This window comes from Rhinopithecus bieti, unplaced genomic scaffold, assembly GCF_001698545.2.
Source record: "Rhinopithecus bieti isolate Rb0 unplaced genomic scaffold, ASM169854v2 scaffold_18466, whole genome shotgun sequence".
Classification (NCBI taxonomy): Eukaryota; Metazoa; Chordata; class Mammalia; order Primates; family Cercopithecidae; genus Rhinopithecus; species Rhinopithecus bieti.
The window spans coordinates 1,103,618-1,120,759 of record NW_016809319.1 but is presented as its reverse complement, the minus strand read 5'-3'; the positions used below and the strand labels follow the sequence as shown (position 1 = coordinate 1,120,759).

The window sequence follows — 17,142 nt, the reverse complement described above, 5'->3', positions numbered from 1 at the left end:
GGGGCAGGCCACCCCTTAAAAAAAAAAAAAAAAAAAAACAAACAGAAAAGAAAATAGAGAAACTACTACCTAAACTAATTAACAAAAAAAGAGAAGAGCACAAATATACACAGTAAGAAACAGAGGAAATATCGACAGAAACAGAAAATGTGAAGAAACATAAAACTAAGGTGTTTTACTACTTTATGCAAAAAAGTCTGGACATCTAAAGAAAATGAGTAATTTTCTAGGTAAACAAATTTATCAAAACTGACAGATAAAAATCAGGACAGATTGATTTCCATAGAATGAATAAACTTTTCGAAGGACTAACATCCAAAAAGAACCAAACCTGGAAGAGTTCATAAGGTATTTATACCAAACTTAAATAATTACCAGAACATTTTTTTAAAACCTATAAAATGTATTCAGAATGAGCAATATTAATATCAACATCTGGCAGAGATTAGGCAACATTGAACTAGACAAATTCCACTCATAATTATGAGGCAAAAATATATATAAATATTAGCAAAAGGAATCCAGCAGTGGAAAAAGGATCAATGGTCCATAAATGAAAGGCATTGTGGGGAGCACAACTATGGGCAGACATTTGGGACCAATTACAGCAAGCAAGGGCTGAAGTCACAGTGTTCCATGTAGCAGCTCAAACAATCACCCCCTAATGGAAATATGTAAGAGAATATTCTGGACTGAGCCTAGTCAGTGATCACCTCTGAAGAAACAGATACAACACACTGGAAATATTGGAAGAGAGGTCATACGAGGCTGCATACGATGTAGAAACTAGCCCAATAAGCTGGCTTACCAGTGTCCAAACAAAAGTAAAAAAGACAATAAAGAACTGTCCTATTTGTTGCCAGGCCCATCACCAGCAAGTGCCAATGACCACTAAAAACATAAAAAGAGGAGAGAAAGTCATTGACACATGGCAAATAGATTATATTGGCCCACTCTCTAAGAGAAAGGATACTGATATGCACTCACATCCATAGGCAATGTGAGTGGCCTTTTGCAAGCTTTTCCCTGTCGAAAAGCAAACCAGACCTTGACTATACAGGGTCTGCAACACTTGCAATTAATGTACGGTACTTCAGAAAAATTATCAGTGATTAAGGAACACATTTCACAGGTTCCCTGATTTTAGACTGGGCAGAAAAGGAGGGCATTACATGGCAATTTCATCTGCCCTACAACGCACAGGGAACAGGACTTATAGAGAGAGAGAGGGAAAAAAATAACAAACCTTAAAGGAATGAATTGAACTCTTGACAGGATTCCCCTCATTGACAAATTGGGCTGTGGCTTTAATGGAAGCTGTATGTTCTTGCATGGCCCCTCTGTTACGGGAGGAGAATGAGTTTATGAATGTCTGGTAGGCATAGTCTGGTGCAAAGCATGCAGGTGTGGAAAAAATTAGACACTGTCTTAAGCCCTAACTAAGTCCCACACAAATGCCCGATTTTGCAGTCCCCTGGCCTCATAAAGCCTGGGCAGGGAACACTGAGATGGGACCTGGGGAGGAAAGTGCCACCATGCTGGATTGGTATCCTTATTCCCCTGAGGGAATAGAGGCAGGAGGCCACTATCTCCCTGGACCTGACCCTCATTTTCTTTTTCAATGAAGGCTCTGGGGAGGCACAATGGCAGTGGGCAGGCAGTGCCCCCATACCAATGGGAACCAAAGTGACACCAGTACAGTGTCATCCAACCCTCTCACTGTAGAGTCTACAACTCTTCCCATACTGGGCAGAGGTTCTGGTACAGCTCTCCTGGAAGATTCCCAAGGAAACCAAAATTATTGTAGCAAGGCAGAGTTAATACCAGTTTTATTATGCCAGAGGGTGGGAGACATCCCATGTGTTTCTAATAAATTTTTGTCATTTCACCGTTAGCTTGAGTTGCCCTCTCCTTTGTTGTTATATCATTCCCACTGGCACCTGGAAATCCTTCCAAAATGTCTTCCTGGCCTGGGGCCATCACATAGCCCACCTGCATGGCCAACCTAACTGCTGAGTGTTTGGACTTATGACCTTGAATAGCCATGTAGAAACTCCATGGTGGACTGAGCCACTACTGGGTGAAGACTGGATCTCTGTACAAACTTGGATAACCGGACAATACATATAAATAGGTACCCTAGATCCCTCTAACACCACACATGCAAATGTGAGTGATTGAGATATGACATTGAACAACTACAGACAAAATTTAAGTTTTTCCCTAAACATGTCCCACAGGAGGCAACCATCAAAGTGAAAACTGCCCTGAAGAGCACCAGTTTCTGGCAATGGAGATCATACTGGCAAATGTGGGATGGCTTTCTTTAGCTCATCCCTACAGCAAGGATGCTCTCTTAAGTTGCAGAGATCTGTTAGGAACAACTTAATCACGCTAAAGACATTCAGGTAATACCTAAGGTATTCTCCTAGTACCTAGGTTTCCTCCCAACTGCCCAATGCCAATACACCATTATCCTTAAGGACACAGATTGATTTGTCACGAACAGTCTTGTAGGCCAGGAATATACTGAATTGCCCCAAATGGTACCCAGTGGCTCTGTGCTACTAACCTCCGGCCCAGGCTTCCCCTGGGGTGGCTTGGATGACTCCAGAATCTCTGACACCATTCCTGTATCCCTCAATGAGTCCATCTGGAGAAGTCAGTGGAGTAGGTCTGTTTTTTCTTGGTGGGATTACTTATTGACTATATTTGTGCCTCCAGTAGGTTCTTCTGATATCATGTAGAAGCTGGAAGCCCTTCAGAGATTCCTCTCCACAGCTTTGAATGACACCAAACATGGTATGGAGGCCTTGAACATTGAAAAAGCAGCAATGAAAAAAGTGGTCTACAAAACCAAATGGCCCTAAAGATGCTGACATCTGTGCAAGGGGGAACCTGCACCCTTTTCAAAAGTGAACATTGTGTGTATATTCCAGACAAAGAAGCTGAAGTTAATCAATCCATCCTTCACTTATAAAAGCAATTACAGCTTACTGACCACATAGGGTATGCCTAGTGGTCTACACAAAGTCATGTTTTCCAGGATGGGGTCCTTGGTGGAAAGCTCTGCTAGCAAGCATTTTAGAAAATGTGATTTTAGATCTTGTCATGTGCACTTGTATTTACTGTTAGCATAGATTTTGTTTGCTGTGTTTCATAAAGCCAGGGGAAAGAAATTGCCGATGATCCCACCCTTTCTGACCAGCTCAGGGAACATATAGGAAGAGATGGGCATGTGAAATTGTAAGAGCCAATCAGGAAAATGGATTGCAGGATCTCTGACTGGAAATCACAGAGCCTTGACTATTCTGTGACTGAAAATCAGAGTGCCTTGACCTCTCTTTGACCTAGCCAGCTGCAGATTTTTCCCAGCATGCTTGAACCCAAACTTGGGTCTTGAACACTCTCAGGCACTGATAAAGGTATCTAAGTTGTCGCCAAAAACACTGGAAGAAACTAGCTCTGGCCCTGAGCCAAATTCTTTAAACCCTCATATAAACTCCATACCCTGACCCCCTCACTGCAGACATATCTAGGTAGAACACCCCTTTTCTCTTCTATCCATGGGGAGGATTTCTGCAACATGATGTAAGTTCCCTCAATAAATACTTTAGACTGATCACCTTGGCACATAGTGCTTCTTTCTTTGGAATTCCAGCCAGCCCAACTAGGACAGTTTTGGGCACTCCCTTGTGTGAACTCCCCTGCCACCACTTTTGAGGGACAAAACAGTACATATCTAATAGAATCATCTTGTTAAAAAGCAAGGGAACAACAAATACGAAATTTGTGATAGTATTTCCTCAGATGAGAGGTAGTACAGAGAGGGACTAGAAAAAGAGTAGTACTAAATCTAAGTTGTTGTCAATCTATAGTTCTTATAGATCAGGTAATGGATTAAAAAATGTTCATACTTTAAGGCCACGCATGGACCAATGACAGCCAGTGGTTATAATTAATACCATTTTGAATATCTGAGTTCCACTGCAGTAAGGGGATGAATCAAACAAGGCCTTAGAAGAAAAGTTGCATGGGAATGCAGGAAGGTTTTGCAGAGGAGGTGAAGTTTCAGTTGCATCCCTGCTGCGTGGGCTTCAATTTCACCGTCTGAGATTTAAATAGAGGCAGGAGTCACTCAGGCTAGAGTGCAGTGGTGCAATCACAGCTCACTATTGCAGCCACCACTTCCTGGACTCAGGCGATCCTCCTGCCTCAGCTTCGTGAGTAGCTGGGAGTACAGGTGCACTCCACAACCCTCAACTATTTTTTTTTTTTTAATTTTTGTAGAGACGAGGTCCCAGCTATGTTGCCCAGGCTGGTCTCGAACTCCTGCATTCAATTAATCCTCCCACGTTTGCCTCACAAAGTGGGGACTTAGAAAAGTGAGCCAACACACTAGTGTTAAAAAATAAAAACAAAAGCAAGAATCTGACAGACAGAGCCAGGTCTCTTCAAGGGTCTCTTCATAGCCCTTCTCAGGCTTGTACGCCTCATAAGAAAACTATCACATATGACTGCAAAACCCACCTTACACCAAAAATACTTCTGCAAGGACATCTGCCCAGCAACTGTTTGTCTAACCTCAGACTGGTGTCATCCTTGTTACCAATCTTTGTAGTCAACGATAATAATTTCAAAACAATCACATAAACCTCCTCATTCTTCCTTTAAAAACCTTTGTCTTCCCTTATCTCCCTGAATAGAAACATAGTTTACTCTGGCAAGTCTATTCTTTAATGCAATTTTCTATTCCCGAATAAATTTTTATTTTTATTTTTTATTTTTTTAGATGGAGTCTTGCTCTGACGCCTAGGCTGGAGTGCAGTGGCATGATCTTGGCTCACTGCAACCTTCACTTCCTGGGTTCAAGCGATACTCCTGTCTCAGCCTCCCAAGTAGCTGGGACTACAGGCGCTCGCCACCACACCCAGCAAATTTTTATATTTTTAGTAGAGACGGGGTTTCACCATGTTGGCCAGGCTGGCCTTGAATTCCTTGTTAAATACAGTGAGTTCTAAATTTCTCTTCAAAGAACCAGTATGTCAGTACTTCAGTTCTTTGTTCTCCATTTTAAAGTTTAACTTCCTCGTTTTCCTCATCTCCTTGCCTCTAGTTTCAGTAAACGACCTTTTCCGCCAGTTCTAATCAGTAGTAGTTCACAACTGTTTCCCTGGTGACCTGCTCCGTCCTGAGTCACCCCTGGTCACCTGCTCTGTCGTGAGTCACCCCTGGTGACCTGCTCTGACCTGAGTCACCTTTAGTCACCTGTTCCGTAACCGTCCTTCGCGCCGAAACTACTCACCTCACCACCCCGGCTCATACCCCTGCTCTCTTTAAAATAGCCAATCGGAATTAACTTAGACTGTGCGGTCCAACCCTAGCCAGCACGGGAACGACACAGCACTAGGGACTACCTGCGCCAGGGATAAGAACTCCTTCCCCTCCTTTGATCAGGTGTGCTCTAGCCATTGCTCTATCCGTGAGACGCACCCTTCTATAGAAGTAAATTGCTTTGCTGAGAAAATTTGTGCCCGAGTGTATATGTTTTTTTTGTTTTTTTTTCCCCCCCTTCTTCTTCTTTTTCTGAGACCCAGTCTCACTCTGTCACCCAAGCTGGAGTGCAGTGGCGTGGTCTCGGCTCACTGCAAGCCCCGCCTCCCGGGTTCAAGCGAGTCTCCTGCCTCAGCCTCCCAAGCAGCTGGGACTACAGGGGCGTGCCACCACGCCCGGCAATTTTTTTTTTTTTTTTTTTGTATTTTCAGTAGATACAGGGTGTCACCCTGCAAGCCAAGATAGTCTCGATCTTCTGATCTCGTGATACGCCCGCCTCGGCCTCCCAAAGTGCTGGGATTACAGGCGTGAGCCACCGCGCCCGGCCAACGTCATTTTCTTTTCGGGAGTCCCCTCTGTTATTTAGCGAGACACACTACTACAATGGAGAAAAAAGACGCCTCCTCCTTCAAGCCCTGAGAGCTTCAGGACTTTGGCGAAAAGTCTGCGCCTGAAGCGACCCAGGAAGGATTCTTGGAATCGTAGTCCAAAGGCATCCGGTCTTCTGCGCAGACTCACAAGTCCCTGTGGACGGAATCCTTGAAGTGTAGTGCCGCTCAGTCCTTCCACCGGAAGTGTCCGATCGGAATCAGCCCCGTCCGAGAGGTGAGTCCGGGTTTGGGGACCCAGACGTCCAGCCCCGTTTCCCCCTCCAAACATCCAGTCCCTCTCATATTGCCTTTGAAATTAGCAGCCTCTGGGTGACTAGACCTTGGACCTCAGAGGAATCCCGGAGAAAGGTGGAACCAGCTTCGGCGTTGGGAGGGCAGGCGCGCTTACGTATTTAGTAAGGGTTTGGCGGTCTCCATAGTGACCTCCGCCGCGCGTGACGTCATAGTGGAGCGCTGAGAGGGCGTGGTGGCGTGGGGTGGGGGCTGTCCTGCTGATCCTGAATTTGGGGTCACTGGTAAGAGGAGTCGCCCATTCCAGCCAGGTGGAACGGGGAGGGGTGTCAAATGTCTCGGATCTGTCATTGTCTGCCAAAAGAAACTGCTGTGACGACCATCCCCAGTCCCCTGCTTCCCTTGGGAAGAGTAACTGCCCTTTTGTACGACACTTGGGGACAACCCTGGCTTGTCCTGAAATTTATCGACACGGTAAATAGTATTTCCTGTGTACCGAGGATGCAGTGAAACCAACACTGACCTCCTACCCTTGAGAAACACAAGGTACTATGGGAGCCTTTACCAGCATGCCCCTTGAAGCCTCTGTTCTGCTTTGTGGTCTCTACCGGATTTCCCCTGACTCTCTCCTCCTCCACCAACAAAACTCTCACCCGTCTTCCCCTCCTCCATATACCCACTAAGGCATGTTCATCCATCAGAAGCCCTCCTCTTTAACCTCCACCATTCTTATAATTAATTACTCGTTCCTCTCTGTTCTCCTAGCGTTTGTTTACACTTCTGCTTACCCGTTTTTGTAAGTCTTCCTAACACAGTATTATAAGGCACTAGATGCTCAATAAATATTTATTAAAGCTACTAACTTTAGGGGGACTAGGTTTTAAATGGATGAGAAATGATAAAACACCTGGAGACAGGACTATCAGCTGAGATAACATGTCGTAGAACCAGCTGCTTAGCATAATTGAAGTTTCATTCGGATTATATGGGCCTACTTTATACCCATCTTACTATGGTAAATGAGATCATGCTCAATAAGCATTAGGACACTACTTGGTTAGGGCATCTAGGAAACATAACAAGAAACATCAAAGGAATGGCCCAGTAAAATATAAGGGATTGAGACTCTCTGGTTAATATACCATGGAACTGACCCCCCCCCCACTTTTTTTTTATCATTGATAAATTTTGTTCTTATACTCACTCAAACTGTTTGTTTTCCAAGGTTCAGTCTGAACCTGTGATATTTATTTCATACTCTTGGAGAATTAATACTGATAGATATCTTCAACTACCCTTTTCATGAATCTTGTCTGCGGAGACCAACTCGGTCGTAGAGACCCTAACCCAGGCGCTAGAGAAATTAAAGACACACACACAGAAATATAGAATGTGAAGTGGGAAATCAGGGGTCTTACAGCCTTCAGAGCTGAGAGCCTTGAACAGAGATTTACCCACATGTTTATTGACAGCAAGCCAGTCATAAGATTTACTGAAAGTATGTTAATGAATATATATCAAATATTCATATAAAGTTAATTTCTTGCAAATGTTAAGTAAATGCACATTGAATTTAATCTCTGTATGTTTAAAAATGTATAGATATATGCATAAAAGAAATAAATTCGTCTAAATATTAGTAGCATTTAAAAAAAAGTATTCCTTATGGGAAATAAAGGGATGGGCCGAAATAAAGGGATGGGCTCTGGCTAGTTATCTGCAGCATGAACATGTCCTTAAGGCACAGATCGCTCGTGCTATTGTTTTTGCACAGTTTAAGAACTCCTTAAGCCATTTACCACCCTGGGTGGGCCACGTGTTCCTTGCCCTCATTCCGGTAAACCGATCACCTTCCAGCGAGGGCATCAAGGCCATCACAAGCATGTCACAGTGCTGCAGAGATTTTGTTTATGGCCAGATTTGGGGGCCTGTTCCCTACACTTGTCAAAATCTGTCTTCCCATTCCAAGTTCTTTTCCATTATTGAAATATCATTGTTTCTGTTGGCAATATTTTTCCAAGTAGATGTCTTATTATCATCTTAAATACAGATCATCCAAAAACAGAAGTCATCTGAAACTTTCCAAATTTTTCCTTTCATTCAATCAACAAATATGAAGCCTTAAGAACACTTAAGAATGCATGGTCCTTAACCTCATGGAACAGCAATCAGTTGATGAAAAAAACAGCCAAACAACTAAAAATAATACAAGGACTTATATATTCATATATGTATGTGTTAGGAATTGTAAGAACTCAGACTAGAGTTGAGCAATTTCTTAACAGAGGCAGTAGAATTCTTAGTTACTCCAGCCACCACACCCTGTAAGCTGATCTCACCATCAACCTGCTGCTTATTCCCACTTCCTCAACTCTGTTCCTGTCCTTTCCTTTCTGAATCTTTCTCATCCTTTATTGTCCAATTTAAGCCCTATGTTAAATACAGTGAGTTCTAAATTTCTCTTCAAAGAATTATTATGTCAGTATGTTCAGTTCTTTGCTCTCCATTTTAAAGTTTAACCTCGTCTCCTTGCCCCTAGTTTCAGTAAACAACCTTTTCCACCAGTTGCAATCAGTAGTTCACATCTATTCCCCTGGTCACCTGCTCTGACCTGAGTCACCCCTGGTCACCTGCTCTGACCTGCATCACCTTAGTTACCCGTTCCATAACTGTCCTTCCTGCTGAAACTGCTCACCCCACCACTCTGGTTCATACCCCTGCTCTCTTTAACATAGCCAATTGGAATTAGCTTAGACTGTGCAGTCTAACCCTAGCCAATAGGGGAACGACACAGCAGTAAGGGCTACCTGCGTCAGTGATAAGAACCCCTTCCTCTCCCTTGTTCAGGTGTGCTCTTGCCATTGCTCCATCTGTGAGACACACCTTTCTATAGAAGCAAAATTGCCTTGATGAGAAAATTCATGTTCGAGTGCTGTTTCTTTTGCCGCACCAAAAATTTGTTTCTAACACCCACCACCTCTGGGAAATACCTTCTACCATTCACAGTCTCTTCCCACCGCAGGACAGTTAGAACATTCAGCATCTCCACCATAAATTCATTTTATACTTCGATATTCAACATTTAACAAACATGTGCAATGTATATGTCATGTTAAATGTTTTCTCATTTAAATCTTTTATCCATGTTTTATCATTTCTTCCCAACTAGTTCACAAACTCAAACACTTCTTGTTTAATCCATTAAGCTGTATATTAGAATACAGATTTTCCAGGCATATGCCATACTGACCAAGTTACCATCTCTAGGAGCAGGGCCCAAGTCAGCATCTCCAGAGGTAGGGTCTAAGAACCTGTTTCTACCAAAGATCCCATATGATGATTAGGCAGCAAGCCCAGTGTCATATTCAGACTTTCTTGTAAACCATTGCTATACAACTTATAGCCCAACACTTTGCTTGTGATAAGATTCTTAATAAAATGTATGTGATTGCATCAGTCAGTAGTCAACTTAGTGAAATGTTCAGTAAAAGAACCTCAGGCCTGGCACGGTGGCTTACACCTGTAATCCCAGCACTTTGGGAGGCCGAGGTGGGCAGTGGGCAGGTCACAAGGTCAGGAGTTTGAGACCAGCTTGGCCAACATGGTGAAACCCCATATCTACCAAAAATACAAAAACATTAGCCAGGTGTGGTGATGTGCATCTGAAATCCTAGCTACTCAGGAGGCTAAAGCAGGAGAATCACTGGAACCTGGGAAGCGGAGGTTGCAGTGAGCCGAGATTGTGCCATTGCACTCCAGCCTGGGTGACAGAGTGAGACTCCCTCTCAAAAAACAAACAAACAAAAAAAGAACCTCATACTTTCATGAATACAGTGGCTTCTGTCTTTTCCTATTACTACCCACCCTAGAAATGAAGAACATATTCATCTCTACAGTGTTCAGCAGGTCACTCTGCTCAGAAGAATTGACTCTTCTTCAATGACTCCTTAGTGCCTAAAAGATAAACTCCAAATTCATGAACTTGACATTTGATGTTTTCTACAGTGACATCTCCAAGCTTTGCCTCGATAATTTTCTTATACAAACCTACTAAACATTTTGCTTTCCCACTTCTGTATTCCTGCTCTTACCCAATTGTTCAGACTGTTTCTCTGTTTGTAATTTCCTATTTCTTTCTCTCCCACATCCCAGTCAAATCTTTTCTATTCTTCAGAATTTCATTTTTTCATTAAGCTTCCCTTGACAACTGCAACCATCTGTATTTTTCCCATCTCCTATTTTATGAAGCACATCATTTTTCTTTTTCATCCTTATTTTCTCTGTGACTTTTAAAATTTAATAACATGTACTTTGTTAATATTTAGTATTACATTTAAGTTTATTGTTTCTAATTTAAATTCTTATTTTTAAATTTAAACGTTAAGCTATCTTGAAGCAGAAATCATAACAGTTGTATTCTACAAACCAAGTATGTCAGTGCTTTTGCATATAATAAATGCCCAGTAAATTTTTGTGTAATGGAGAATGATGATTTTTATTACGTGGTCTTTCATCTTCTTAGACAGTAATAGTAATTTTTGATCCCTCAGGAGGACTCTTGAAACTAAAGAAGACCCTTTCCAAAGCAGTTCTGATAATATATTCTTTCCACAGATGGCTACGGAATCAAAGAAAGCTGCAGCCCAGAACTCTCCAGAGGATGAAGGACTTTTGATAGTGAAGATAGAAGAGGAAGAATTTATCCACAGGCAGGACGCTTGCTTACAGAGAAGTGAACTTCTTAAGCAGGAGCTCTGCAGGCAGCTTTTTAGGCAGTTCTGCTACCAGGATTCTCCTGGACCTCGTGAGGCACTGAGCCAGCTCCGGGAGCTCTGTTGTCAGTGGTTGAAGCCGGAGATCCATACCAAGGAACATATTCTGGAACTGCTGGTGCTGGAGCAGTTCTTGACCATCCTGCCAGGAGATTTGCAGGCCTGGGTGCATGAACATTACCCAGAGAGTGGAGAGGAGGCAGTGACCATAGTGGAAGATTTGGAAAGAGGCACTGATAAAGCAGTACTCCAGGTACATATGGGATGGGAGATCTAACACCTCCATAATGGATAAAGTCCCACAATGGGAGGAGAGGCCTGAGATTGCGTATCTAGCTTGCAGGAGCTATTGGTTGAATGTGCATTTATGTCTCCTTTCCTGTCTGATTCCACGTGACATTTTACAAATGACTCAGACTCGATTCTTCCTTCCCCAGTTTTGTATTCCTATGGGAGTTTCTCTTCGTTGTTAGAAGATGTTTAACACAGGGATTCTTTTATAAGTCCAAATGTACTTTATTTTTCTCAGGTTCAAGCCCATGAACATGGACAAGAAATATTCAGGAAAAAAGTGTCACCACCTGGACCAGCACTTAGTGTCCAGTTACAGCCAGTGGAAACCAAGGCCCATTTTGATTCATCAGAACCCCAGCTCCTATGGGACTGTGGTAAGGGGCAGAATGCCATACAGTGCACATCACTAAAGAAACAAGAGAATGAATCTCCCTTCACAAACTAGTCTTGGTAACTGTAGGTGGTCCTTTCCTTTATTACCCAATGAAAAGAGAGAACTTGTGGCCAGGTGCGGTGACTCCTGCCTATAATCCTAGCACTTTGGGAGGCTGAGGCAGGCAGATCATGAAGTCAGGAGATTGAGACCATCCTGGCTAACATGGTGAAACCCCGTCTGTACTAAAAAATTAGCTGGGCATGGTGGCAGGCACCTGTAGTCCCAGCTACTCGGGAGGCTGAGGCAGGAGAATGGTGTGAACCCAGGAGGCGGAGCTTGCAGTGAGCCAAGATCGCGCCACCGCACTCCAGCCTCGGTGACAGAGCGAGACTCCATCTCAAAAAGAAAAAAAAAAATGAAAAGAGAGAACTTGTTTTCCTGTGAGTCTTTGGCCAATTGTGGGGGAAAAGATAATTTTGTTCCTTATCCAGAATATTTCCAAAACACAGAACATTTTTATGATATGACCAAATTAAAAGAAATAAAAGTGAATGAGTGAGAAAATATCATAAAAAGAGAAAAGAAGCAAAAGAAAAAGAAATACATGGGCAGAAGCAAAACATGTTCATAAAGAAGTACATATAATGATCAAGAGAAACAGATACACGATGATATACTGAGAAATAGTATATAATTCACAAGTAACATAGACCGTGGTCCATATTTTTCCTCTTATGCTCTTGGTCTTATAAAGCTCTTTTACACTTTTATAGAAAGTTAGCTATACTTCTAGAGACTACTTCCATTGACTACGCATCTCTGTTCTAAAACTCATCTATTTAAAAGATTCATAGATACAGTAGCACTTAAGGTGTGAATGGTCCCTATAGTAAACCCAAGAATAACTTACTGTTTGTTTGTTCGTTTGTTTTGTTTTGTTTTGTTTTCTCCTGAGACGGAGTCTTGCTCTGTCACCCAGGCTGGAGTGCAGTGGTCACCCAGGCTGGAGTGCAGTGGCATGATCTCGGCTTACTGCAACCTCTGTTTCCTGGGTTCAAGCAATTCTCCTGCCTCAGCCTCCCGAGTAGCTGGGATTACATGTGCCTGCCACCAAGCCTGGCTAATTTTGGTATTTTAGTAGAGACGGGGTTTCACCATGTTGACCAGGCTGGTCTCAAACTCCTGACCTCATGATCCACCTGCCTCAGCCTTACAGAGTACTGGGATTACAGACATGAGCCACTGCGCCCAGACACCATTAATTTTTAATAAATTTCTACACATTCTGCCTTCAGGTTTGTTCTGGAAACATCTCCATCTATCCTATATAAAATTGTAAATTTCCTTCACCCCACGAACAGCACTCCCTAACCCTCTTTCCTGCCCTAGCATATTGTAGACAAAGGATACCTTATAACAAAGAAGGGCATTTCAACTCCAGCATGGTATAGAGTTGTGAGCTACAAGGTGGGATTTGTGAAGACTAGATCATAAATGGATCTTGGAAACCAGGCTGGGGAGTTTAGTCTTGTAACAAAAAAGAGAGAGAGAGAGAGAGAGAGATTCAAGGTTTTTGAGTAGAGTATGTAAGGATGACAGTGTTTAATGACCATTAGTCTAGTAAGGATCTTTAGGATAACTAGCAAGAAGAAAAGTGCAGTCAAAACAGCAAGGAGGCAGTTAAAGTCTAGATAGGAAATGGTGAGGTTGAAGGCTATAGCAATGGTAGCAGAAATGTAAAGGAAGGGATTTATACGAGGGACACTTAGCGGACAGAGATGACAGGATTTAGAAGACTGATTAACCATGGAATATGAGGAAGAAATAGACGATAGTTGGATGGAAGTTTTCTCACACATACTTCAGAGTAACTTATAGCTTTACTTTTCCTGTGTTCTCATCTGCTTTCTTTGAGGTAGTGCCTCCATTTTCCCTCTAGAAATGTATCATAGATCCAAGGTTCCCAAGATCCCCTTCAGTCAACATTGTAGAGTTCCTTCTCCTTACTCTGTCTCCCCCTATCTCTTGAGTTCTTGCTGATGGCAATCCTCCTCCCAATCTTTTCTAATATATATGCTTCACATGTCTGATTCCTCTCTCTGCCAACCACTGCAGGCATTACTTGTTCTTACCAATGTTTCTTTCATTCCTGTCATCCTCTTTCCTTCTATCATTCCTCTTATATGAAAGGCCATATATTAAAGTGGGCATATCAATATGTAACTATCTTGAGCATGCTGCAAAATTTTCTTTCTTCTAGTGCAGCAAACAGGTGATATTTACCTCTTTCTTTTTTATTTTAGATAATGAGAGTGAAAACAGTAGATCCATGCCAAAGCTGGAAATTTTTGAAAAAATTGAATCACAGAGAATTACATCTGGAAGAATCTCAGGATACATATCAGAAGCATCTGGTGAATCTCAAGACATCTGTAAGTCTGCAGGCAGGGTAAAGAGGCAATGGGAAAAAGAATCAGGGGAGTCTCAGAGACTGTCATCTGCCCAGGATGAAGGTTTTGGTAAAATCCTCGCCCACAAAAATACAGTCAGAGGTGAAACAATAAGCCATGATGGATGTGAGAGGAGATTAAATCTGAACTCAAATGAATTCACACATCAGAAATCTTGTAAACATGATACCTGTGACCAGAGCTTCAAATGGAACTCAGATTTTATTAACCCTCAAAGAATTTATGCTGGAGAAAAAATTCACCAATATGGAAAATCTTTCAAGAGTCCAAAACTTGCTAAACATGCAGCAGTTTTCAGTGCAGATAAAACTCATCAGTGTAATGAATGTGGGAAAGCTTTCAGGCACAGCTCAAAACTTGCTAGGCATCAGAGAATCCACACTGGAGAGAGACACTATGAATGTAATGAATGTGGGAAAAGCTTTGCAGAGAGCTCAGATCTTACTAGACATCGGCGAATTCACACTGGGGAAAGACCCTTTGGGTGCAAAGAATGTGGGAGAGCATTCAACCTGAACTCACATCTTATCCGGCATCAGAGAATTCACACCAGAGAGAAACCCTATGAGTGTAGTGAATGTGGGAAAACCTTCCGAGTGAGCTCACATCTTATTCGACACTTTAGAATTCACACTGGAGAAAAACCCTATGAATGCAGTGAGTGTGGAAGAGCCTTCAGTCGGAGCTCAAACCTTAGTCAACACCAGAGAATTCACATGAGGGAAAACCTATTAATGTAAGGGACTTAAATTTGTATGTAAATGCTGAGGAAATGACACAATATGAAAAATATTAAATAAAAAATAAATATTGGGCAAGATGAAAGACTGAAAGACCAGTGTCTGGTCTTCATCTGTGTGTGTGTGCTTTCTGTGAGACTGATGATGTACCCCTTCTTTCATTGACTACTAAAGTCAAACCAAAAGAGCTACATTTAGGGGGCCTAATAAATAGGGTAGTCTATGGCAGTGCAATATAAAGAAATAGAGACTGGGGAAACAAGCATGATTACAGTGTGGGAAGAAAATAAAGATTTAGGTAAAGAAACTGATAATCAGTCCTAGTTTATTTTCCTAGTTAGTTTTGCAGAAAAAGAGGTCAGCTAAACCCAGGAGTGAAATAGCTTGCACAGTGCACTGCAGAACAGTGTTTTCAGAGCATCCCTTTAAAAACTGAAGACCACAAAACTAAGTTAGATGCTCATGTTAAGTTAGAGAGTCATGTCAAATAAGGACATATGTAATGGTGGCATTCCTATATGAGGCCAAAATCTGTGTCCAGAGGTCATACCAGGAAGTAAAATAGCAGAAGAGCACCCCAGGGAAGAGGCCAGAATCCAGATATTTAAGTAAGATAGGAAGAGAATAGAATTGGGTTAGGAGTGAGAAAATGTGTTCAAATTGAACTAAACCTCAGAAGTTGGAGGATAGACACAGGATAACCGGGCTTTTACTGGTTTTTGGCACCTTTCTGGGGTAGGTTGATAGGGACTATAGGGAGCTCTCCTGGCAGAAAGTGATAGGATTCTCTGGCTACTGGCAATTGTGGTAGATTACTGAGGAAGTTAGTACTGGAAATAATGGTCCTGAAATGTTATTTCATTGCTGCTGGCTGCTGTCTACAGAAAAGACTGAGAAGAGAGTGTAGAGCGATAGTATATGAAAGAGGGTAGGGAGGAATGATTTAAGTCTGAAACATTCCACAGTATGTAAGGTTTTTACATTATAAAATGTAAACAGGAGCTTGATGTTAGATGTATGATCATGTGAAATGCACAAAATCTCCCACTAAGAGGCTTTGTAAGAGATAGCATTTACTTTCAATGACGTTAAAAATGTCCTGACGGGATCTAAGTAACACAATATTTGGTTTGTTTTTTAAGGTAATGTTGAGCCCACAGTTTTTTACAGGTACTGTGCTAGTATGTCCTACCTCATTCTGTAACGGTTATTATTTTTCACATTTTATAGATGAGAAAACTCAGCAGTAATGAAGTTAACTATCTTGCTAAAGATCACATAGTAAGTGGTAGAACCAAGATTTTCACGCTCATTTTATTCCAGGGCCCTAGTTCTTAACGCTTAAACTTGATTATGTCACTGAAAATATTCCTATGGAATATAACATCAGAAAATATAGCGCTTGTACACCACAACTCTAAAGTTGGTGGCAGGAGAAAGAGGGAGACCTAGCACCCTTCTAGAAGGTTAATCCATCAACATTTCAAAATCATGGAGGGAGCTGCCATCCGCTAGGCTAGGAGCCGACTGCACCCTTAAACCCCGCGGCGGCTCCCTCCCGGTACGGGGCGCGCGAGACCACCACGGAGAGCCTCTTCCTAGAGGGGCAGAAGCAGCAGGAGCCCCGGTACCCGCCCATCTTCCGGCCAGGATGTGTGTCCCGGGTGAGTGAGTGTCCTGTGGCGTCCGGGACCAAGTTTGTGGCCCAGGGTTATGTGCGGACTTCACACCTCTAACTTTTCTCAGGGTTCCTGTTGATTGTTACGAACAGGATTTCGGGGATGAAAGTGGCAGCTGCAAGAGGAGGCTGCGACTGAGACCCCAGATTCGTCCCCCCTCCACCACACACAACACCAAGATGGGCCCCAGGAGGGCATGGAGAGAAGACTTCCTTTCTTCTCCTCTCCCCTCCTGGCGCTGGCAGTATGAAGCTCCCAGAGGCATTAGTAGAGGAGCCCTGTGGGAGAAATGAGGTGTATAATCACACTTAAATCTGTTTATGCTGTCATTGAACCTCTAAACACAATTGGATCATTTTCTAATGATCAGAAGTGTTATATGTAGATGTATTTGTAGTGAGACACACGAGTATGCTTGCTTTGGTGTCTTAATTTTATAATATTTGTAGTCAAGCTTCACATTGTTTCCATTGTTAAACTTAAAAAAAGTTGACTCGCAAATGAGAAATGAAGATTATAACCTAGAATGCACAGAATGGCAAGCCACTAATGCATTCAGTGAGGGAAGGGTAAAGGCAAGTTTTTATTAGCAAAAAGAGGTTCATATAAGCTGCTTAGAGGTCGTGTTCACTGG

At 42.5% G+C, this 17,142-nt stretch overlaps 2 protein-coding genes across 5 annotated transcripts in view; one reads left to right on the top strand and one right to left on the bottom strand.

Annotated features, from left to right (window-relative positions):
- The first annotated feature begins 5,736 nt into the window (after positions 1-5,736).
- On the top strand, positions 5,737-14,922 carry ZNF165 (zinc finger protein 165). Of its 4 annotated transcripts, none has more exons than XM_017889143.1 (4): positions 5,737-6,159; positions 10,791-11,201; positions 11,478-11,616; positions 13,922-14,922. In XM_017889143.1, exons 2-4 carry the CDS (start codon positions 10,791-10,793, stop codon positions 14,827-14,829), a joined length of 1,458 nt encoding a protein of 485 aa, XP_017744632.1. In that variant the 5' UTR covers positions 5,737-6,159; the 3' UTR covers positions 14,830-14,922. The 4 variants fall into 4 exon arrangements, with proteins under 4 accessions (XP_017744632.1, XP_017744630.1, XP_017744631.1 ...); XM_017889141.1 differs by having other exon boundaries at positions 5,737-6,722; XM_017889142.1 differs by lacking the exon at positions 5,737-6,159 and adding an exon at positions 6,376-6,460.
- Positions 14,923-15,995: 1,073 nt separating this feature from the next.
- The window catches only part of LOC108540144 (uncharacterized), a 59,539-nt gene continuing 58,392 nt past the window's right edge, over positions 15,996-17,142 (bottom strand). The window contains exon 2 of the mRNA XM_017889135.1: positions 15,996-16,786. Within this exon, the coding sequence (XP_017744624.1) occupies positions 16,591-16,786 (196 nt within the window). The 3' untranslated portion in view covers positions 15,996-16,590. The remainder of the gene's footprint in view (positions 16,787-17,142) is intronic.